The sequence below is a fragment of the Labrus mixtus genome, chromosome 14, assembly GCF_963584025.1.
Source record: "Labrus mixtus chromosome 14, fLabMix1.1, whole genome shotgun sequence".
Classification (NCBI taxonomy): domain Eukaryota; kingdom Metazoa; phylum Chordata; class Actinopteri; order Labriformes; family Labridae; genus Labrus; species Labrus mixtus.
The window spans coordinates 27739475-27765106 of record NC_083625.1 but is presented as its reverse complement, the minus strand read 5'-3'; the positions used below and the strand labels follow the sequence as shown (position 1 = coordinate 27765106).

Genomic DNA, 25632 nt, shown 5'->3' with positions numbered 1-25632 from the left:
CTGAATCCGGCTGATAGCGGTCGCCATGCTGGAAATGCTCAACCTAACTACAGACAGATAGTGCTTGGCTGTCAGTCAGGCTAGCTAAATCCTTATTATGAATAACTCTTATCTTTCATAAAATCAAAGCGGATGAGTTAACAATTATTTAGTAACAGTTTAGGAAAAATTAAATATGCATTGTCAGATTAGACTCCGTCATGATGACTTCATGTTCAGGGAAGGGTAGTAAGACAGACAGCAGGATAGGAGACCCCCCTGATGGAGTCTAGACACTGGTGGTAGTTTCTGGTTCTGTATCTAAACTCTGCTGAGCTGGAATGGAGGTGACCGGGGCGGAGGAGGGTCAGGTCGATCTCACTGAAATGACAAACCGACTGCAGAAGAGAGAGAACAGACTTCAAAATGTGACAGCAGCAGGATGATTGGTTGAGAGAGGTTGAGGCAGAATCTGGTTGGTTTGTTGCTTAATGAGAAAATGTCCATAAATCAGCTGATCACCAGAGCAGGGAGACGGAGGGAGAGGTAGAGAGGGAGTGCTTAAGGTGCATGAAGAAAAATGAATGAATGTGTAAGAGATGAATTCAAGCTGGAAGACTGTTTATATCCTCTAACACATTTTTCTTTTTTGTAGCAGGCTGTCAACATGTTCATTTCTTGGATTAATTGTCTTGCCCAAGGATGCATCGACATGTGGCTGCAGGAGCTGGGGATCAAACCCAACATGTTCCGGTTAAGAGATAACCGATCCACAGCCGGCTTATCTTCTCTGATCTTGTATTTTGACTCACATTCCTGTAGGAACAGGTGAACAAAGGATTCTTTCACCGTGGTTTGATCTTCAGGTCTTTTTCAGTTTTTTCTAAAATGAGGTAAATTATGAGGTGCCCCCATCTGCATAGCTGTATAGCCTAGCTTCCCAGGTGGCACTCAAGCTGGTCTCTCCTCAAAGAAGCCACCCTGGATGTCATCTCCTGTGGCTCAAATACTTACTATTGAGAAGAAGCCTCATACAGACCAACTTTAAAAAAAAAAAAAAAAAAAAAAAACTATCCTTTAAACAGGGAACTTCAAATTAGTTTTGTCAGTCGACAGTTGCAGCAAAGATTTATTCAAAGTGGGTGACCATAAAATATACATAATTCAAGAAAGATGTTATTACGTTGCACAAGTCTACTTTGAATGCAGAGCAAGAGAGGGAGAGTATGCATCAGCAGATGGGTGAAAACATTTAGCCATTACTTGTAAAATACGGCTCCAATAATATTAAAACAAGCTCACTGCGGTTTGAGACAGATCCCCCTGACAGCAGCCATGTGGAAAATCATATTTCTGAGCTGCTCAAACATCCAGACAGGCGTCTTGACAACTGAAATAAGTCTCCGTCTAGGATCAGTGAGAAAGAATATCCAAATACCAGTTGGTGCAATATTTCAGTTGCTAAGTCGACCTTTAATTCTTAGAAGCAGAAATCTTTGTATCATGACCGAGGAGAAAATGATTTCTCTGCCTTTTGTAACGCCGTTTGAGTTGAACAAAACAACAGGATGCATGCATTGCATTTCACTCGGGATGATGTTTTGCCTCCTTTAATTGGGTGTGCTTTTTTTTCTTAAAACACATCCTTCTTATGCCATATATAAATCCATTCCATGATGCTACTCTGTAAACTCCTCTCTTCATTGCAAAGATCTGTCTTAGCACACAAACAGAGGAAGAGTCCACAACCAGGCTAAAAAATGAGCTTCCTCCCACTGGATAACATGACTTGTGACCTGCCAGACATTTTAATATTTAATCTTCTAACAGCAGGATTGATCATCTGCTGGCATTCAACAAAAAGTTGCATAACACCCTTAACCCTGCACATTAAATGACAAACAATCTTGCAGAACTCCAAAACGCAGATGCCAAAATAATTTAAATGATCTCAGTGGTTTTTGTCACTGATTCTGAGTGTTTGATGTGTTTTTGCTTGTTTTACTGTGCTTGTAATCTCAATGGCATTGGGATTGAGGGAAACCACAGTGTCTTTTTCGAGAATAAATAAAGATTTGAATTTGCGAGCCACAAAAAAACGTGCAGTATATGAATTTGCCTCCAGTGGGCTCTCAATCAAAGCAATAACAAAGATGACGTCCTGAATGGTGGGGAATCATGGGTGTGATTCTCTCTGCTACTCCAACCCCACCCCCGACAAAAACGAACTCTGAATTGACCGTAGTGAAGACAAACGGGCGAATCAGACCTGAGGAAGAGAATATGTTTACAGACGATGTATCCAAGTATAATTTACATGATGTTTTTATCACAGCAGCTCATACAGCAACAGTACGGCAGCTTACAGTGGTAGCTCTCGCTTCCTTATGCAGCGGTCTTTGAAGTTGCCATGGCAACGATCATGTCTGTCATGGAGGCTCTGTCATGGCAGGCGCAATATAAGACATGGGACATTACAACTATGAAGTTACAGATTTATCTGGCTTTGATAACTGTTGGAAATATTGAAGGTAATTTAAGAACCCCAAAAAAATATATTTTGATCATTTAATTTTATAGTTCAGTGGAAAAATTCAACATATTACACCTTTAAAACCTGTGACCAAAATGTGTTGGTTTATCAATGAAGGCTGGAAGAATATGGCACTCATGAACACACATATTATTGTAACAAGGTATTTAACACACTGGATTCAAAAGAACAAAATTATTGCAGCAAAATGTATAAAATCAATGAAAGTGACTCCCTAAAAACAAGGGTTAGACCAGTGGGAGCGCACTGTAGCTGTTCCCACTCAACGTTCTTGAAGCCAAAATATGCCGCTTAGGGGCACTTCCATCTTGTGATTTTGACGTCATTTGGAGCCAGAGTCTGCGCAGTAGGGTCCGGGGGCAGGAGCCCTGGTAACAAGCCCCGCCCACTTAGCGTACTGCCCTGATGACTTACGCAGCCCAGCTACGCCGAAAGCGCTCCGCCGGTCTACGAGTCTTATGAAGAAATGTGTAAGTACAACAAACCACCGTATTCAAAGTCTAATATTTAAACACACTGTGTTTTTAAAAATCCCGCTATTTTGATCATTATTGAAAATACGTGGGCTGCTGGGTCCTCTGTTTTTAACTAAATCGTTCTATATTTAAGCTAAGTTAGCACCACAGACCGTAGGCTACAGGTGGTAAGATATGTTGTATTTTGTTAGAAACTGATAGTCTGTAATGTGATTCATGTCTGCTTTTCTAATATATTTAACTGAACAGTAAATCAATTGTTTTTTGTGTCTTCATTTAGGCAAAGAAGAGATAAAAGCAGCTGGTCTGACATCTTCCACAGAGGTGAAGTGTAAAGTTAAAATCATCTGTTAAAAGTTATATATCCTGTGATCTTTATTTAAGTTTGTAAAAGAGGATTGTAAAAACAAGCTATTGTTAACAATACAGTTTTCTAAAATAAAACTCACACTGAGTCATACACCAGCTAAATGTTAAATAGAAAGGTGATGTTTTCTTTTCCATTTTACAATCAACAGAACCTAAAAATGACTGATTTCAACCTTTGTCTGCACACCTGTTACAGAGGTCAGGCTGGGGTCACATAGTTTGAAGGAACCTCCTCCTTCTTTCACCTGTGCTTGGACTAAGAGCTGTGCCAGATGCCCTGCTCATCCACTGTGGTAGAAATGACCTTACACCAGCAGCTCTCCCAGATGAAGAGTCCTCTCTGCCATCACCCAGAGGAGCTGATCAACGTCTGCACAACTGAAGAAGGTGGACAGAGTCTGGTGCTTTGTGACAGTGAACAGTGAGAAGGTGGACAGAGTCTGGTGCTTTGTGACAGTGAACAGTGAGAAGGCTACCATAGTCATCCTCAGAGAAAACACAGAGATCCTGGTCAATATTTAATTTATTTTTCTTTCCATGATGTTGCCCTGTGTTTAAAAGGCCAGATGCTGGAGGGTTGTGTTGGATTTGCTTTTCCGTCATATTTTAACAGTCAAACAATCATCCAGGATCTTTATAATTTATTTGATTTTTGTTGGGATTTCTTTGTTAAATTATTTTTCATACTTTCTCCTATGTTCCAGCAGTTTGACCTGATGGTCTCCCTTACTTATTTTCCACATGGTTAATGAAGCCAGGGGTCGTTTATTGAAGATTTTTTTTTTTTTCACAAAATGTTTAAATAAACTTTTTTTAAATCTGACATGATTGTCTCTGATTAACTGGAGCACTACAAAGTGTTGGTCACAGTAAAATAATTTAGCAGTTAAGTTTATAGCTCACATTTGAAAAGGCTTTGAACTGACATTAATTTCTTCTTGACCAACAACAGCTAAGAGAACAGCAAAGCTAACAGACGAGCTCAGCTTGTCACAGCCGGTCTCGTCTGAGATAAATGGCCTTCAAACTTATTTAATATTAAACATTTGAAGCCAATAAGCATAGCAAGATATGCATGAGATTCCATTTCCATTTATTCAATCACAGACTTGTCAAACAGTCTGGCATTTTGTGCTACTGTTTTCAAGAGTTAATGACTGAAGAGAAGAACTCCATCGAGAGGGGACAGGAAACGCTCAGGGGACGAGTCCTCCATGTTGTCAGGGGTTGTTGATGGATCTGAATCTGAGGGCATCTTCTGTAATAAATAAAAACAATCATGGAGTTAAATGTAAAGTATAATGAATTTACTGTGATGTTTATGCCTCAGACCTGAAATCAGATCTGTCCTCAGGTTCTGCTAAACTTCAGGTTCTAAAGTTTGTTTTTAAGACAGGAGAACTATTTAAGAGGAAAAACAAAATATATAACAAGACATGATGAATCCAATAATATGATCAGCTTTATGAATTTATGTTTTAAGACAAAAGTGTTCCTGCCACTTTCTATTGAAGATTATTTTAAACTGTCATCACATGGGCCAGCCTGATAAATGAAACTAATGTTAAATATTCTCATATAATCAGATTTGTGTGCAGAACCTCACCGGAGCTGGAATCAGACTCTGAACTGCTGTTTCCTTTGAGCATTGATTTCCTTGAAGACAGAAATAAGAACAATTTAAACATGAACTAGACTTCTTGCAGAACCATAGAGTCTGTTAAAATCTTCTGCTAGTCTTCCTTACATTTTAAGAAGGATTATAAATTGTTACTAAAATGACTTTGATGCTGATAGCGGTTACAATAACACGGTCCAATCATATGAGAGATAATTTTACCTTTGAGTCCTATATGAAGGTGTTCTCTTCAGAATCAGCGCTGCAAAGACAAGATGATGGCGTCCACCTTCACAACCTGCTGCTTCAGTCTGGCTGCATCATGGTCACCTACAGGAACACCACAGAAATGCAATCAAAGTACTTCACTTTATTTATGAGAGGATGTACTGTATGCAAAGTAGAATTTTTTTTAGCTGTAATTCCTCAAAAAGATTTGAGACTGCTTTGTTATTTGAGAGCACAGATTGTTTCTTTTCCCTTCTCTCTGTTTGCCTGTACATGACCTTTAAGAATTGTAAAAGATGTTACAGTAAATCCTGGATCAGCTGTGTGGATGGTGTGACTGTGTGGTAAAGCTTTATTAAAGTTGTCACACACATACTCATATGTCTTTGGAGAGTAAAAGTACAGTGTGGTGGCAAACTGCTTATAAAATATAAAATAGTATTTTATTGGTGAGGTCCCTCAATCAAAGCGTCCTACAGAGTAGCAGCAACAGGATTTAGAGGGAGGAGACGAGCGCATTATGGAGAGGAGCGCAACCTGAGAAAAAGGAAATCCCAGTTTAAAATATAATGTTGGTGAAAAGAGGGAAATAGGACGACATAAATGTCAATGTTGAAATTCTTTAGAATGCAGAGGCTGTGGATGTTCAGTTTTCTTTGGCTATAAAAAGGCAACAATAGCCTGTAGTTTAATCATGGTGTTTCTCTTCGTTAACGATTATTGAAGCGAAATCAAAATAAATGCATGACATTTGAAACATGTAAACACCTGTGGGGAAAAACGCGATCTTTATGTTTTCTTTTATTGTGCCTATGTCTCCTCCTAACTACAATAACAGCAGCATGTTGTGTGTAACACTGGTCTCCTGTATTAACACCTTCCTTTCAAAGGTGTTAAATACAGACACCGTCACAATCACTGCAATTTTTGTCAGGTTTTGTCAATTTTTAGTACAAATTCTCAATGAGCGTCATTAAATTTACAATATGATCAACTTGTGACTGTTGAATTAGTGTGTGGAAGACAATGCAGAATATTTATCAGTTTAAGCAGCATGATGCTCAGTTAATATTACATTACACCACCGCAGGTTGTTGATGTTTGTGTTCACGTTTCAGTTAGTCTCTTAAATCAGAAACAATTATATTAAATCAGATCTTACCTTTAGTTTTATCTGGATACATAGAGAAATATTCTACCCTCGTATATAGTACTATGAATTTCAGCCCGCACGGTGAAAGTAAAACCTGTTACTCTTTGTATAGCCCACTTATCACTCAGACTGTAAACATGTACACATTAGTAATGATGCAGGCCAGATTACAATTATTTGACTTTGTTTTTGCCCTAGATACTTTTTTGAGCCCTCACCAGACTTATTTATTTTTGCTGTAAAATAACTGTACAGTCAATGAACCGCATCTATGAGCGGATTTTATATTACAATTCTTGGTTTTAAATACAATTTAAATCACAATAATGATATAACAATATCAAGAAACATAGCATGTCAGTTATTAGGTTTGCTCATTTTAAAAAATAAAATAAAAAGATAAATCATGCCGGATAAGTAACCTAGCTTTACAACATTTCAGCTAACCTTAGACTGCTTATGTTTTAGCTAGCTAGATAACGACTTTAACCAATGACACATAAATCACACTTTTTTACTTACAGAAAAAACTGCAAAGATCCCTTAGCTCCCACAGGTCGGTTAGAACAGTTTACTGCAGAACAACTCATTTTGCCAGCTCAAAAAAGACGAAAAAACTGAACAGAAAAATTCAATGGCGTCTCGGCTTTCCGTCACTACGTAACTTTTGCTATTCACAAAGAGAGCTACGCAAGATCGGTGGCTTTCAATCATCGTCAAATATGACGTAAAATCCCGTTTTTCAACCTCAAATAACTTATTTAAAACAAACTTCACAGAAAAATGAGCACTTGAACACAATGTAGGGTGATAATAACTAATGATCACAGCAGAGTTTAGGTTTGGATAAAAATTATGTGACGAGTATTTTAGCTTTACAGTTTGACCCACATCCCGTCTGTTATCACTGAGGAGGCGGGGTTTATGACCTATACTGCAGCCAGTCAGCAGGGGGAGCTCTACAAATAAAAGCTTCACTAGACCGGGGACCTTGTCCCGTCCATTATTTTTACAGTCTATGGGTCAGACTATGTGATATACTTACTGTTCCAAATTGTAATCATATTTAAATAATGGATTTACATTTATATAGAACTGTAATGTATGAGCAGTAAAAAAAATAATCATACTGGATGTTAATCCTTTAGTTTTACTCTCACATTATATAGACAGTTCAATATGCAAAGGGTGAAAATCAATTTTAAACACATCAAGCTTCAGATTTTTAGCCAAATCACCCCCCCCCCCCCCCCCCCCCCCCCCCCCCCCCCCTCACCTCCTGCTGAGCAACAGAGACACAAAAGGAAGCACTTTTATGGTCTGGAGGAAGAAAAAAAAAATCATTTTCTTTTACCTTGTTGCCAGAATGGTGAAACATCCTCCAAGAGGACTCCCCTCCCTGAAAATATGATTAATGAGCTGACAGCCATCAACCTTCACAGTCCTCACTGCTTTCATCCAAGGCCAATAAATGAGCAACGGAGTACAAAGTCTTTTCGAAGCAGTGACACACATCCAAATAGAAATTTAGCTATCTTGTGTGTGCGTGTGCGTGTGTGTGTGTGTGTGTGTGTGTGTGTGTGTGTTTGTATAATATGAAAGGAAAAATACCCTCCTGGCTGAATGCTGCATGAACAAATATAACAAAGCAAAGCATGTGTATACATACAGGAACGCACAGATGCATTTAAAGCTTGTTGCTTAGGATCCAATTTGTTTTGATTAAGTAAGAAATACTGATGGCATCAAGTATAATTATGTAAACACGAGCTGTTATAAAGCGTCTGAATGCAAAGGGGCTGCAGATCTAATGCTTCTCCAAAGGTGATTCTTTATTCACAGAGCTTATAAAGACTTTTTGGATTTTTAATAAATCCATAAGGGTTTTGCATTTTTTTTAACCATTTCTCTTGGAGCTTAGCTGCATTCTATCTACCTTTTTTAAAAGTATATGAGGCATTAAATTAAGTTCTTTAAATGGGGTTGACCCTTAAGAAATTAAACCAGAAGAAAGTATTTTTTCTTAATTAAGGTCAAATGTATATCTCCTCACATGGACTGGCTAAGAGTGTTTAGTTTCCTGTATGATACATATGTAGATTAAGTTCACAACCGCAGACGCTGTCTTTATCTGTCCATAATTTAGCACATATACAGAGCGAGGCGTCATCTGTGTCATGGCTGACACGTGAAGAAACATTGGGCTGCAGAGAGAGATCTCACTGGGACCCGATGTATGCTTCAGTTACACATCATTATACTCCTCATCTGTCTCATTAAACAAACGCACACAGCCCGCAGTGTGTGCTTAACACATGAATACATGGCTGTGTTACCTCAGTGCTTATCTTACACATTATGACATCTAATCAATGTTGAGTAGGAGTAGACACCTCCCGTCTAGTCCTATAGGGTGTCATCGACACATTAAGTGCACACAGGGAACACAACACCTCTGCACAGGGAGGGGTGTTAGCTTCGGCAAACAACCTAGCAGATCTGTGAAAAATCGCAGTGTGAGTGTATCAAACCCCCGATGTGCCTCATCACAGCCTCCTGCTCAAAAGTCAAACAAATACAGGTTGTGATACTGAAAGAAGGACTGCTCCGGTATATAGACTTTATTTTTTTAGAGTTATGATCAGAACAAATATAGGATATAGTAGAATATACAAATTTAATTTCACAAGATTAAATACACTTTTGTACGGGATAATGTATAACAGAATGGTGACAAGGTCCGCTCTGCCAAATTGGTCATGTTTTTTTTGTTTTTTTTCCATTAGTTCCTGTTTCATTTTGTAGTTTTTTACTCACCCTTGTCTCTGTCAGTTCAGATCCTCCTCCGCATGTTTCCCTCCTTGTGTGTCAGCCCCGCCCCGATTACCCACACCTGTGTCTCATTATCCCCTGATTGTTTGTGTATTTATGCTGCATTCATGTGCTCCTCGGACTTCAGTTGTCCACATGCTTTCGTATCGGAAAGTCAGAATGTTGTAAGAATAGAAAAAAAACTAGTGTGCATGCTACAAAGAAGATGTGTGGAAAATCACTGTTACAAGTTATACTTAAGCTACATGTTAATGTGCAATATGCAAATAAAAACATTTATCTTAATTATCTTTAATTAACAAAAAATATTTTGCCCCCCATGTGATGATGAATATGACGTCAAGTCCGACACATTATTCATTTCTGAGTTTCCAAGTTGTTGTTCCGACTTGAGTAGGCGATTATTTTGCATTTTCCAACTCAGAAACTTGTTTTTCCAATGTGTCCGACACCACATGAATGCAGGGTTAATCCCAGTGTGTACTCCCTCCCTTTTTTATTTTAGCGTTTTTATGTTTGATCTGGGATATTATAATTAATTTTAATTTCAGCCTGTAAATAATTATGTAATAAAAGTAATGAGTCCAATCAGACAAAATAAGGGTAAAGTCTTCACACTGTACTCCCCAGCCCTGTTTCTGGAATGGTTAGGGTAAGGCTTACAGTTTAACTTACCTCTAAGATAATATAAAATCATTTTATTTTTAAAGCATTTTTTTGTTTTCTGCCAAATTGTCCATGTTTTCATTTAAAGGCAGGGTTGGTCATTTTCAAAAACTAGCTTGATTTTGAAAGTAGCATTTCCTCAGTGCTCTGTCTACCCCCCTTTTTCAGAGCATATTCATTTTTAATTTGTCAGGACCTAAAGACAATTTCAACTCAAATCTTACAAAGTGTATCAGGAGAGACCCTGCCTTTGATATTATCAAACTGAAGACAAGGCAACAAATTGATACAAAGGTAATAAGCTACTTGAATTGGACAGAGTACTTTGTGGGTTTGCTGGTCATGGTATTATAACATAGATGGTACAAGACACCCACTTTTCTCTCCACTGTTGTGTATGCATGGATGGAAAGTTTCACTTATTGACCTTCAGTGCAACATATGCGAGCATGAACTCCATACTACTCAGAAACCTTGTATCCAATTACTGTCCCCTGTCTCCAATATCAAATCACATTCTCCTCCTGCAGCATGCAATCTGCATCTCCTGCCCTCTGAATATGGATTAATCCTCTGAAATATGTCTCCTGCGTCCTCTTTCCTCTATCTGACTGCTGTAAAGCCTCTGAGAGCACCCTGCCATCAGAGCCAGGACCACTCCGTCTCCTCAGCAGATCTCTGCTCCAGAGAGAGTCTACTCGCCATAATCTCTCACACCGAGCCTGCATGTCAGCTACTCGTTTGGCACTCTCACCCGTCCCCCCCACCTCCCGCCACACACACACACACACACACACACAGAGCACTCATCCCCCTCCTCTTCCCCTGTCTGTTCTTCACAGCCTGTTTACTCAAGCAGCTTCTTGGCCACACTTTTACATCTTCACAGAGCTATATCTTTCCAGCCTTCTCCCTTGGACGAGCAGCCCGTCCCTGCTGCCCACCTCTGCATGAGACAAGTTTCTGATGCACACAGACCCACAACGCTAACATCCCATCACTTCCTTTTTGCACCCTTCCTTGCACTTGTCTCTCTGTTTACTGCTCCTTCTCAGTTTTATTTACTAGCAAACATTGTTAGTGATGAAGTAAAAAAAAAAGCTTAAAATAAAGGATTGCTTCTTGTGCAGGCGATACAAGCTAATTCCTCGCTTTCATCTTGAAACAAGAGAAGTATGGCACAATGCTGTACGGAAAAAAAAAAAAAATCTTGTGTTCTTCATACCATCCACTGTTGCAGCGTGCAGAGCAGTAAATGGCTCTGTAGGCGAGTTAACTCTAAAAGTATAACTTTCAATTATGTGTGTTGCACATTTGGTATGACAATTTGTTCTGGAATCCAGTTTCTAACACCGGTCTTCTTACCTCCCGCTGTCTTCAAAGAGTGCAGGTTACACAAGGCAAGTTATTCAATTGTACTTCTGCTTGAAAGTCGAGTTAAGAAAAACAAAGAAAACGTTGTGTTGTTGCAGACTGCAGCCTGCCGTGGACCTGCTTGACTTTTAGTGCTTCTCATTAATTTATTCAAAGTTGTAAATGCTAATGACGGACCTGTTAACCTCTGTTATGTCAATATGATTCCTATACTCCTATTCTGTCTCATATTATCATAAAGTCTACTGCAAACATGTCACATACACACCCATATAATGATCTGCATGGTAACTTTATTATCTGCTGTTATTAGATTTTTACTCCAGAACGGATTTGAAATTATTAAATTGTGTTTTAGGGCTGTTACTTTGTAAATGAAACCATTTCAAATGAATTTAGAACATGACACAGTAATATTCAGACACATTCTTCCTCCCCACTGCCCGGACTCGAAACATTTCCATTACTTATTTGTACGGTACCAATCAGGAAACCAACAGCCTGTTGACAATCCGAGAGGATAGACTCATCAGCTCTTTTTAACCAACCAACTCAACCAAAAATACTAGTTCAGAGCGCACAGAGATTTACACAACTGTTTGCGAGCCAGCTTGGCGAGTTGCAAGTAACTCGCACATCCTGTGTCTCCCCACCAAAGCAGTGGGCTGCTGTCTGCAGAGAGAGGAGTCTCCCTCATGTAAGTTTACATCTTCTGAATTGCTTTTGTCAGAACATTACTGTCTTATTTTACTGAGGTCAAGAGTGTATGATGTGGTCAAGTTACACAAAGAGTGCCCTCTGCTAGATCAAACTGCAACCTGACGGCCTGATGCACTGACTGGGGCGGCTGTGGTTCAATGGGTAGAGTCGATTGTCTCAAAACCGGAAGGTTGGGAGTTCAATCCCCAGCTCCTGAAGCAACATGTCCGATGTGTCCTTGAGTAACCCCGAATAGTGAGTTATGATGGTCATTTACATAGCAACCTCTGTCATCAGTGTGTGAATGTGTAGGTGTGACATGCGGTGTAAAAGCACTTTGAGCAGTTAGAAGACTAGAAAAGCGCTCAAGCTAAAGTCCATTTACTTTTTCTTTATTGGTTTGACCACGGAGCCAAGTGAATCTAAATCATATTTGTAGGACACAGCTAAACTTTATTAACCTGTCAACACACCATTAAATATAACAAATGTTCTTTCTTTCCCGAACATCACAATCCTTATTTCCAACTTTTTGTCTATGAAGAATTGTGTTTTTGAAACACATTTGAGCGACTGATTCATCCTAAACTTTGGGTAGAGTCTGATGTTTAATCTCAAATTCATGTTTTTGTAGTCTGACTTCAAAACAACAAAGACTTCTTTTTGTCTGAGTTTTACGGTTCACATTCTTCTCCCGAGTTTTAATTAAAAATGAAAAGCTCAAAGTGTTTCAGTCAGAGTGTATTCAGCTTCTCTTCAGTCACACTCATCATTATTTGAGTGTCCTTGAGATGGCTGACTAACTGTATATGTTTCCTTCTAAATCATGTCTGGTCATTTGAATGTGAGAGAGAGAATTGTAAAGACACACACATCTGGTTGTGACTGTTAAACAGAGCACTGACCCTGAGCCAAATTAAAACCGGGAAGACAATCATATGGAGGTCTTTGGGAGGCCTTGGTCAGAACCTAGACGTCCTCTTGAGAATTTGCAAAATGAGTCCAGCTCGAATGGGCTTAAAACAATCAGCGAGGGGGGAACGGCTGAAAATCCCAAATCAGGATGTGCCATGTTGTTGCACACGTTTCCAAGAAGCCTTGAAGCTGAACTAGCTGTCAAAGAAGCAAGGGAGTCAGAACTGAGAGATGAATTTCAATCTCGATAATTTAAAAAAGTAAAAAAAGAAGAAGAAGAAACATATTCCCCTTTTAATATTAAGAGAAGTGAAAACAGAGGTGCTGTATGAACACTCTGCAGGCTATTAGCCCAGGTGTTTTTGGCCTTTAGATTTTCTGCTTGTACTTTAGATTTGTTTTCTGCATTGGACTGCTGATCTGATTTTCTGGATTTTGATATTTTCCATATTATAATTTCTTGTGTTGGCTTATATGTCAACAACAAAGCAGCCAGTATGACGTCCTCCTAAATTTAAATTATGGTGCAGCATTGCTTATTTTTGTTTTGACCAGAGAATAAGGCGGATTTAATGCATCCCCCACAGGCCGTTTTACCCCTCGTCCCTAGGTTTGCCAGGAAAACTGCAAACCAACAGGTGTTGCAATGATGAAAGCCGGCAAGCCAACTGGTTCAGCATATAGCTGATTCTACCCGACCTAAAAAGCCTCTGCATTTTCTAATAAGCTCCACAAGCAGAAACGTGGCTAAATAGTGGCCATGCTTTAGAAAAATTGAGAGAGGTTAGACACAAAAAGGTTTCAAGACTGATAAGGATCTGGTTAAACAATTTAGCTTCCAAGGCAGCAGCATAGGAACTTGCATGCAGATTGACTCTAGGGAGGAGGGGGCAAGGGGGTGGAATTTGGACTGCAGTATCCATTTCAAACACTGGGTGTATATTACGTATTGGTCACTTAAGCTGACTTTGTCACTCAGCTAACCTTGCGTACCCTGAAAATACTTTTCGTAAAGTCATTCCTCACTTCTGTTTTCATTGAGACATAATAGAGATCTCTTGATGTGATAATGAGTAAAAATCTAGGAAAAAAACAATCTAATGTGATCCAGGTGATGTGTATAACATTGTGCTACCAGGATGTCCCAAGTGTCTCATGATAGATAATATTTGTTTGCACTACAGTGCATATCTTCACAATATTGTAATGTGTTTTTAAAAACAGTGGGAGCTTATGACTCCAAGGGACTCGAGAGGAGGATGTTGTGAGTGTGGAGAAAATAGGCACTTATTATCCTCTAAAGCAGGATGAAGGAGGTTTTACAGCCTGACATCTTGAAGCTCAAATCCTCATATCTGCCACAGCGACATCTGGTTTCACTGTAAATCCAGTGTTGTGAGAAAACCAATATGCACTGGTGTGGACAAACCAGTCAGAACGCATCCTGGAATGAATCTCTCCTCGGGGGATGAATTTTTGATGAAACGCTCATTCTGTCCGGAGTGACTTCAGCAACAGACCTGCTCATATTAGTGCAAAGAGATGGCAGAGATCAGAAGCTTGCACATGATGTAACTGAGTGTATGGTCCTCCTGAAGCATGTGTGTACCTCCCCTGAGAGAGAGATTTTGGTTTCTCGTTGGAGGCTGAGATTATTCAGACGAGAACCCTGAGCAGTCGTTCAGGTCTCTGATTCATCCTCTCCCCTCCAGCTATGGCCTTGACCTGTCATTGCATCACGCCGGCTGCACCCTCAAACTCACTCAATTATCCCTGCATGTACTTCATCGGACAGCCGATACAACAGCAACAACAACAACAACGCAAGATCATATTCTTGTTTTCTTCACACACAAAAAATGCATTAAAAAGACATAAACATGAATTTGTCTTCTGGGACAAAAGAGTCAAACAATAAGGGTGACAGAAATGTATCCATCAGGTTGTATTTCATCACTGTCACAACATAATGATCACTGAGAATTCTATAACTACTTATTATAAAGGTTAATTTGGGGGGTTTTAATGCCTTTATTTAGTTATAGGACAGAGTCAGAAATCATGGACAGAAAGAGAGAGAGAGTGGGGAATGACATGCAGGAAGGGAGCCACAGGTCGGATTCAAACCCTGGCCGCCACCTTGGAAGACTATAGCCTTTGATACTGTGGTGCGCACACTAGGCTACCGTGCACTGCTCGTTCTGACCGCTCATACATTACTTGATTATTTCAATAATAAATTCTAAAGATAAATGGCTCTGTAATCTCATAATAATAAATATCAGGGAACAAAATGTGAATTCTTACGAACATGTAAACATACATTTCACTGTATAGTAAAACCCTTGATTTATTTTTTTATTTAACCAGGTTGGTCCCATTGAGATTTAAAACCTCTTTTCCAAAGGAGACCTGGCCAAGACAGGCAGCAGCAAAAACACGAAGTTACCGACGGAAATACAAAGAGAGACAAAGTACAAAGCACAACATTTTGGATTAAAATAGAACCGTCTATGAGTCATATCTGGGAGTCAGTTGTTCAAACAGCCGAGCTAAAACATCGACATCCTATAGAATCTGCTTCCATGTCTTTTATTTTAGATTTAAAAACATTTAAGGACTCCAGCTCCTTGAGCTTTAAGTCATTCCGCAACAGATTCCAGGCTGAGGGTGCAGAATACCCAAAAGCCCTTTTCCCAATTTCTGTCTGAGCGTTTTGGACAGAGAGAATAAAGAGGTCCTGAGAACGCAAAGAATACTTCTCTGCATGATAAAAACACATAGATGTGATGAACGGTCTATAAAACACATTTTCACCAAAATGGCTAAAACATTCAGTCTGACGGTCACAGGGAAATATGCAATGAAAATTAGCTAAACTCAGGAAAAGGAACTTATATGTTTAAGTGAGCTTAACTAGCATGCTTTAGAATTGTAATCAAACGTCATGCTGTTAAAATAACAATGAAAGTTCCTCTCAATGGGTTTAACTGAACAAGGCACAGGGTTGTTTTTGGGTCAGACATCATGAACCTCATTGGCTGGCGCATGTGGATCAATAAGTGTACCCACAGTCAACACAGGTACACAAATCTTCACCTCCCAGCTGCAGCTCTCACACACTACGTTGTGACATTATTCACTAGTGTCCTCAGTTTTGTTTTTTGGAGTTTCTCCACATTAGCACTGCCTACTAGCGGTGGGGCCATTGTACTCGTGTGGTGGGAACACAAAAGCCACTCAGTTCACTTTATCAGTCACTTCATAAAGTTTAGATTTTTTGTGGATTAGGTCTTGATCACTCTTAAGAGCTGATAATACACACAGTCAATATGACCGCTATGGCCAATCAATGTTGAAAAATGTAATATTATTGAAATATAAAAATTAAACGAACAAACACTTATTAAAAGTAAGAGTTTTATAGTTACATGGGTTTATTTTTCACAAAGTTATTGCATTGCCAAATCCAAAAACATTGCAATTGACAGTCTTAGTAGTTCTTTTGTTAATTCCCACAGGTTTCCTTCCTCATCAGGAGCTATTGACTGCACCTGTGATGTTCTGCCTCATCTGACGGTTGATGACACTCAGCTGGGCTGGGAGGATACATAGGGAGGTGGAAGTTTTCCCTGCTGATGAATGAAAGTCTCAGTTGTGTTTGTGTTTTAAAAAAATATCTTCTTTCAGTCATTTGTAAGTCCTTCCATTACCCCTCTGTTCATTGAGTCCCTCTTCTCTTTTTGTTTTGGCTCCAATTTATGTTTGTTTATCATTTTGATAGAATCAGTGGGTGGTTTTGGAGGGTTGTGTTCTCCTACCACCATCTCAGGCCCACTTATTTGGTCCCCTTTTGTAACAAGTGAAGTGTTTTGCTAGTTCCCAACTTGTGACCCCTGTCATTCAGATTTTGTTTTCTGGGGGGAACGTGACAGTAAGGATGTCTGTGTCTTTGATAAGGGCCAAAATGTGATGGCTGGATGTCTGAGTCAGAGCATCTCCAGCTTTGCAGCTCCTGTGGGATGCTCCCTGTCTGCAATGGACAGTACTTACCAAAACTGGTCCAAGGAAGGACAACTGGTGAACTGGCGACAGGGTCATGGGCAGCCAAGGCTCATTGTTGTTGGAGCGAAGGCTGGCTCATTTGGTCTGATCCAACAGAAGAGTTTTTGGAGCTCAAATTGCTAAAAGAAAGTTAATTCTTGATCTGATATAAAGTTTTCTGAACAAAGTGTTTTACAGTTTAATCGATTGAAATCAAGCAGATTCAGAGGTTAAGTAAAATGTGTATTGTGTCAGGCAGAGGCTTAACTGAGTGGTTTCAGTCAACAGGGTGAGATATTTAAAAAAAAAAATTAAACTGTAAATCAGGCAAACTCATGGCTGCTGTTTTCCAGAGTCAAAATCTAAAACTTGAAATGTGTGCCACTTTCATTACTCATATTTAAACTCCACCAAGTATTCCTTCTAAAAATATAAAAAAGTAGTAATAGTGACCAAAAACAAAAACACTGTTTCCTTTTTTGATTCAGGCACACCAACCACTTGGATAGCTTTAGGAAAAGACCAGAGTTAGGTCTAAGATGATCTATCACCTTTGAGTTGTGGTTTCATTCAGGACATCAGCAGTGGTTTACTGGAGAAAAGCGGAAACAGAAATCTGACATTTGGTTTCTTCACAAACTTGACCTACGACCTCTTGTGTAATCCCTGTGTTTGTTTCTCTTATTTGTTTTTAACCCCTTCACCCTTAACTACCACACCAGCAGTACTCTCGGCTCTGTGTGCAACATCAACTAACTTCCTAAATGCTTCCATGTTAGAGTAAAGAAACAGCCAATGGAAACACACTAAAATATATTGATGCTAAATGTCACAAAAAGGGTGAAATATGTGTCCATGTACAGTATGCTCTATTGTATATTTAGGTGTCTGTTTAACAAAACTGATGTGGCAGTGACTTGTGTAGGAATAAATGTTGTTGGTTCTCCAACACAATGACATATAAGTGATGTGTTGCATGATTAGCATTATTTGTTAGATTGACGCTACAGAGTTGCTAAAGCTGTCATCATGAGCCCTGAATACATCCAGTACAGATGCACAGTTCTCTCAAACATTAGTTTGATATCCAAAACATGCACAGATCTATAAACACCTTAACGATATTTCAGAATATATTTGTAAAGCTGTTTATTGTAACCATTAAGCCTGTCCCTTACTAAGGATTTACATAGTCAAACCTGATTGGTCAGATTTTTCATATGGTTGAAAGTTTTGTTGTTTTTTTGCGCTCATAGAGACATTTTCCTATTTGAGGTGAATCACATTATTTATCAAGTTGCCTTCTAGACTTGGAATAACAATGTATTGTATGATAGGACTTAATCCAATCGTTGTTCTTGCTCATTAAGTCTTCATTAATGTGACCATATAACCATATACGTCCAATACAGCAGGCACCCATACAGACGGCCCAGTGTGTCCAGGTCAGACCACCTACAAAGAAAGTCCTCAAACTTACCATTTCACGATTCACTGAACTCTCCTGATCACAATAATCCACCAGAAACGGGTCCCCACAATTCCAATCCAGTGAAAGATATATCCATAACGATCCAAAGACCGCTTCGAATAACCTCTGCTATTCAGCTGACCCTTTGATGACACCTCATAACAGCCAATGAGAGCCTTTTTAGAAAGGAGGTGCCTGCTCCTGTTCTGACTGCCATTTGCACGCCACTGGGCTGATTTCTTGTAGCCAATGAAATTCTTCAAATGCTGCTTCTATCAATACTTCGGGGTGATTTCTCCATGCACACACTAAGGAGATTGATTTAAAGAAGGAGTAGTTTCAGAACTGCATTAAATGTATTAAAAAGGTGACATTTACACCAAGATAGGCTATGAGTCAATTAGACATCAAACTCCCCCATATCGCTGAAATGGAATGATCCTTGTGCTTGACTGTGATGGTGCATTCATGTGGTGTTGGACACATCGGAAAAACGAGTTCCCAAGATCTAAAATGCACATGAACTCCTGCTCAAGTCGGAAACTCGGAAACTCAGAAAATAATTAGGTGCCCGACTTGACGTCAGAGTCGTCATCACATGGGGGGCAAAATATGTTTTGTAAAAAAATGAACATACTTTTTAAAAATTCACGTATTGCACATCAACTTTTTGCTGAAATATAACTTCTAACAGTTACATTTCACAATGCTTTTTTTTGTTGCTGTTGATACATCGTTCTGACTTTCTGAATTGAAATCACATGAACACACTGAAGTCGGAAGAACAACTTCCCAACTCGGAAACTTTGACCACCCGAGCAGCACAGGAATGCATCATGAGACTGTCAGTCAACTGAGGCTTTCTGGAAGGAATCCAATCTGTTATGAAAGATGTCAAAATGGTTGTTGAACAGTGTTAATGTGACAGAGCAGAATAATGATTGTGAGAGATGAAACAGCCCCTTGATCCAGTTATTTAACAATAAACCCTTCTTAAACACTGTTTAAGTATTATCGAATGCTGCTGGAAAATACAATGAGAATAAACTTTGATCGCTCATGAGAAAATGTCTACAAGACTTTAATTGATTAAGAAGTCTACTGAAATAAATATTTAATTCAATACAAATAGATTTGTGCTGTATTGATAAAATAAAAATCCCCTTTGTTCCTTCTTTGTTTCACACTTTGGTCAGAGATTTAGATTTTGTCTTCAGATAAGACAGGAGTTACATCCTGTGGTAGGAACATTGTTGGAGTTCACTTCCTGCTGAGCCGACTGGCAGGTTATCACTCCAGGCTCATTGTGATGTCGTTACATTTTGAAAAAGATATCCAGCAAAGACCACTTTAGTTCAACCTCACCTGGATGGAATGAGTTGGATTTCAACAAAGATGTGTCCGTTCATTCTTTTTGCTATAAAATAAATGCCAAAAAACCCCCAGAAGAAACCCTCCTTATTTTCTTGGAAACAGTGGTCCTGTAATGTAGTCACACTGGTGGCTTATTAGTTGTGGAAGTGAAACATATTCATACACCAAAAAGCTTGAGGCAGGAATTTGCATGAATATCTCTGCGATCTGTCACTGGGAGTGCATCTGCTGCCATTCATTTAAAGAACACAAAGAGGTAACAGGCAGCTTGACTGACACCGCAGGTAACAGACCTGCCCCTAAATTTCTGCTCCTTTCACAGCTTTGCTCTGATAACAAGGTTCGACTAGTAGGAGCTCAGGATCTAACACATACAGATATTGATGTCATTGTGCTGAGGCTTTATCTCCCTATATCAGATCTGACAGCAGTGACGCTGAAAACTCCAATTTATTAGGAAAGGGGGAGTTTTTATAAAGTATGAATTTTATTACATTGGTTTAACAAAGCCAATGTTTGTCCGTTAATTATCACATCTAAGACTACACATTAGCTCTGTAGATGTAAGATAGAAGCACTTGAACTGCACACAAATGCCAGCGTGGCTTCCCAAAACATGGTCAGAAAACCTGAAACAACTATTTATCACTCCTGTAACCATGATTTTCATTTCCAAACATAAGCAGAGGCCTGACTATGAAGCAAGTTAATGAGATAACTTCAGGATGGACTGAGTTTTGAGTACTCTGAAGGTGGTTCATTTTGTATTAAGATATACTGCCGACTGACTTCCCTGAGCAAAGTAGGAGGGCAAAAGTGTTCAGAAATGAACAAAACACTAGTGAGCATTTCTCATATGATATTCACTGTGCTTTACTGACATATTATCCCATTTTATTGATTTAAAATGTGATTATTTTTAATTTAAAATAATAATTTTGTTTTTATTTTGTATTTGTTTTACTGACTTGAGCTTAATTCCCTTTACTTCCTGTTGGGAGAAGAAAGAAAATAAATAACTGCATCCGAAAATTCCGACATTTATAATGATTCATGATACAAGGTGGATATTACTTTTGACTTTGAATTTGTTAAGTAAAATAAGCCATTCAAAGGCGCCGCAGTGTAGTTTATCCAGAGTGATTAAAATACACGACACACCCTAATTATATGGCTGCCAAAATGAACACTGGTCCCCATGAAAATTTAAATCCACACTATTTGCAGCTCTGTTTTTGGTCTCAATCAACTTTAGAAATATATTTATAACTGGTTGATACTTGCCTTCTAGGTGCGATAAGTTTCCCAAGCTCCTTCTTTTACCAACACTTTTATGAGAGCCATAACAATTCACTTGAAGCTAGAGAAAAACAACAGGATATATAATTAAAAACAGACTATTACAGCTAACAGGGACTAGTGCAAGATGAATAAATGTGACAAAAGCATCAAAGTCGGAAGAAATAATTGGCAACCTGAATTGACATTTAACCAGTTTATGGACATTTTTGCAATCTCTCAATCAAATGATACCATGACTTTATACCACATCAGTGTCCACTGTATGCTGAACCTCCAGTGAGGTCAAAAGACATATCAAACAGGTCACACAAGCAGCCATCAGTGGGATCAAACATTGTAAAATCATGTATTGGAGAAAAAAAAAGTTAAAACAGCAGACTTTAAAATGCCCAGAGAAATATGCATTAAGGAGGATTTTTAGATAGTTTAATGCATAAATCTAAAATCCTTAAAACATAAACAAACATAATAAAAGACCCAAATCAATGTCTTCTTTCACTGTGGTTCATGATCATAAGCACAAATAAACCTTAAGTTAAATCTTGTGTCTGTTAATAGGAATTCTAAACAAATTTATTCAAGATTATTGACATCAATACTTGTAATGTCTGCTCATTTGGGATGGAAAGGTGTACACCCTCACATGAGTGTAACAGGTATCTGATTCTCACCTGTCATGTGTTTTATTTTCACAAACCTAGAAAAAAAGTCACTGTGACAGTCTGCTGGTCCACCACCATCGTTACAAGCACAAAACTTTACATGTGAGTACATCAAAAGCATTCCCACGTTCAACTATCTCATCCCTGTTGTTTTGTCTTCATCACACTTCTTCATCGTTATGCACAGAAGTGAACTGACAACAGCAGAACATCACATAATCAATCACTTGTGCTTTTATATTCTTGTCACTGGAGATTTCTGTCTGAGGCAGACTAAAAAAAAAGATCCTTGAAAACGCATCCAATGACCACAGAGTACAACCATCACTTCTGCAGTCTTCAGAGCAGCGTCAGCTGGTTATCTCGGGTCAACCCAGGTTAAAAGCACACATTCACAACACCTGAAAAAAAGCCTCATAGCAGCTGCACGGAAACATTCATGCTAGCTTTTGTTACATTACATTTGACATGGACTGGCACTGTGTACCTGCTCTGCATATGAGAATTTCAAAAATGACTATTGGTGTATTTTAATTGAGATTTGAATAAAGGACCTTCATCCTGCTTATCCACCATTTGAAATAAGAAAATGGTTTTAAATATCTTAAGACCAGTCCTTAACTGTAAAATATGTTTGCACATTACCTGGATGGTAAGGTAAATGTATTAAATGAGTCTGTTTCTAGACGCTTAAGTTGTTTTCACTACCACACATTGGTTGGTTAAGCTTTACAGCAATAAAATCTGAAAATAATTTAGTACATTTTAGTGAAAGTTAAAAACCATGCTCATTACCATAGATTATCTAACCATGTCCTATATTTAGGAACACTGCTTGTGTTATAGTTCCACATATTGGTTAACATTTGAATTAGTGGGAAGCCTTTTTGGTAAAACGCAGACTCGGAAGGGTTTATTATGTGTCTGAATGAGACTGCAAGGGGGGGGGGGGGTTGGAACTACTTGGGTTACTAAGAGCGCACTCACACTAGGCAATCCGTACCATACCTAAGCACACTTCACCCTAAAATCCAGTTTGTTTGAGAAGTACGAGTGCTCCGCTCTGTGTTCAAGCACGGTACACTTGCTTGGCCCTGGCATGCTTCAAAGAGTGTGCTTCGGCACTATACAGTTCATGCACAAGCACACAACGTGGACAGCCTTCATTATGGAGAAATCCCGTAGTGTTATGCCTGAATTAGACTAAAATTACTCAAAATTAGCCACAAAGTCAGTGGACCCGCCACGCATCCCTTTTTTTTTTTCTTCTTGAGTCCGCCTGTCTTGTAAAGTAAGCACGCTTCATAATTAGGTAAAGCCATTTATGTGTTGTATTACGACCTTATGTACAAGAGGTAACCGTGCTGAGGCCCGGGTAGTCCTGGAGCAGTGTGAGTGCAAGCCAGCGGGGGAATGGGAAAGGAGGACAATAGTGCTTAAGCACAGCACAGGACAACTTAACTAGTGTGAGTGCGCCCTAAAAAATACAGTGCAATGTTTTATAGTTTAAGTACAAAAGGGTAGACATGGCATGAAGGGCAGATAGGTGTCAGACACAGGCTTTAGTTCCAGCCCTGCAGAACAAGAGCAAGAATCTCCCTGGGTGCAGCAGTCATGGGAGGAAGTAGCAAAGAGCGCTTCCTGGTTCTGTGATATCCAAAGCCAAGAGAAGGAAACTAATGTGCCATAGACTTAATGGCAACTCATTTTACAACCAATGAGGCAATGGATAAATACAAGGGTGCAAGGGAATTTAGTAACACAACCTGGGCAATAGGCTTGAAGATGGCAACTGTGTCCTTTGGAAATTAGCAAGACACTTGTGTTGTACTTTGCGCTGCTTGGGGTTAGGTTTTTTGATAGATCCAATGTGTTAAAGCATTAACTTCTATAAATGAAGTGGATCATTTTGCATCAACAACCTCCCATGTCTTATCAAAGACAGATGTCAACCTTCTTCAGGTATTCAAATTCATCTGAGTGGAGGTGACACATGGCTGAGAAAACAAAGACATCTCTTCAGTCATCTCTTTACAGCACTGCTGCCCAACACATAAGACTCCTTTCAATGTTGCATTCATGTCATTGATGGACACAGAAGGTATGCCTATACTTTCTTCCATTGTTTGACTCTTTTCACTGAAGGTTGCAAAGCTTTCTGAAAATAAAGCTGCTTAGATAAGATAACTGCGGTTCACTAATATAATCTGTAGTGTTACTGCCCATTCAATCTGAAGCCACCTGTCCATTTATGGCGGTAGCCAAATTGAAAATGCTGTCTCAACCTAACATTCAGTCAACCTTATGAAAGGCCAAGAGATGGGGCTGAGGCGGGTCTAAAGCCTCCTGGCTAACCGCTACAATGTCCCTGCTAGCAGTCATATCAGTCAGATCCCTATTTGATGCTTAACACTTCTCCTTTATCAAATCAAAACTGACAAACAAATAAATATTTTTTTTGAAAACTCTGTTTACTGCCATTTTAAAGATGAGATGACGTACTAGAGGTATAGATATATGTTAACAGGAATATTAAATCAATCAGTTCATTTTGCCGTTTTACAAAAGTGCACACTGACCTACATCTTTTCCCAACTGACATCGCATTGATTCCTGAAAATAATTTTTTTTTTTTCAGTATTTAGAACGCCGTGAAGCTGCTATGACACTGTGAATCGGTGTTTAAAAATGCCATTTGATAAGAGTATGCAATTTGAGAAAAACAGTGCAGAGTTTTCTGTACACATTTGTTCATTTTCTACACACACTACCATGGAAATAAAAATTTGGATGCACTATGCTGTAGGACTTTGCCTGAGAAATCATGGGGTACTATCTACTATTCTGATTTGTTTATTATGAAGGCTCTGTTACTCGGTTTTGCATACAACTGTAAAAATACAGTAAAATTCAACAATCACATTGCATTTTTTCCCTTTTTTTTGTCATTTACTTAAAAAAGCTTAATGGTATTGTACAGATATTGAACAGGACATGACACAATAATAATCTGAATGTACACTTCAATATTGGGCAATAAACAGTCAACTATCAACAGTTACATGTTTTTTTTTCTTCTTTTTTTCCCTTTCCACATACAAAAAAAATGGGGATAAGCAAACTCAGTAGTCCTACCATCATCCAATTAGTGCATAAATCAAATTTCCCCATCCTCCAATTAACACCAAGCACTCTTGGGGAACCAACAGAGAGCAGACTCTGATGCAAAACCATGAAGAAAAAAAAAAGGGAACCTTAGGGTGAACCACTGGCGCATTTGGGTTTCCATTCTTCTTATGGGACTAATAGTCTGTTCTTGTTGTTCAACACTGAGAGGCTCTTGAAGGTTGTTGTTACATGTCATATCAGAACTTCAGCAGGTAGAGTGAGGTTACAGTCAGCGCGAGACATACAGAGCAACGGTGCAACACGGCGGCCCCGTTCACGTCATGCATCGCGCCGGGACCTGCGAGAAAATAACATGAAAAGGCATCAATAAGGCTAGCATAGTAGAACTACAAAGCCTGTCATGTTAACTTATTAAACATTGGAATGTAATTCATTTGTGGAAATGAAACATGTTCTAAACATAACTAAAAACACTCTGAATTTTCCTGAAAAAATTGTGGATTTTAAAACATCAAAATATAAAACACAAATAGTCCAAAAATACAAAAGAGTTCTGAGTTATTCTACTTAAAATGATCAAGGAAAACTGTAGCATTAGTGCCTGTGTCTTTTTTGGTACCAGTGGGAAGCGCCCCACATCCTCTATTTCAAAGCACTCCTTGTTGGCACTTGCTGTTGCCAGTAAAGGAAGGTATATGTGTGAGTGTTAACCAATATATTTTTCACATTCATAGAGAGACAGAGTTTGTGTCCCAATGTTTATTATAACCCTTTCTGAGCTTGTTGT

The 25632-nt window shown here is 38.9% G+C and overlaps 1 protein-coding gene and 1 long non-coding RNA gene across 2 annotated transcripts in view; both read right to left on the bottom strand.

The window, feature by feature from the left end:
• Positions 1–4454: 4454 nt before the first annotated feature.
• LOC132988577 (uncharacterized) lies at positions 4455–5503 on the bottom strand. Its single transcript, XR_009675826.1, has 3 exons — positions 5219–5503; positions 4985–5034; positions 4455–4636 (listed from the first exon to the last, which is right to left on the bottom strand). It is a non-coding gene; the product is annotated as an uncharacterized LOC132988577 (long non-coding RNA).
• Positions 5504–22980: 17477 nt separating this feature from the next.
• The window catches only part of opcml (opioid binding protein/cell adhesion molecule-like), a 227569-nt gene continuing 224917 nt past the window's right edge, over positions 22981–25632 (bottom strand). Inside the window, exon 7 of the mRNA XM_061056041.1 lies at positions 22981–25182. Within this exon, the coding sequence (XP_060912024.1) occupies positions 25082–25182 (101 nt within the window). The 3' untranslated portion in view covers positions 22981–25081. The remainder of the gene's footprint in view (positions 25183–25632) is intronic.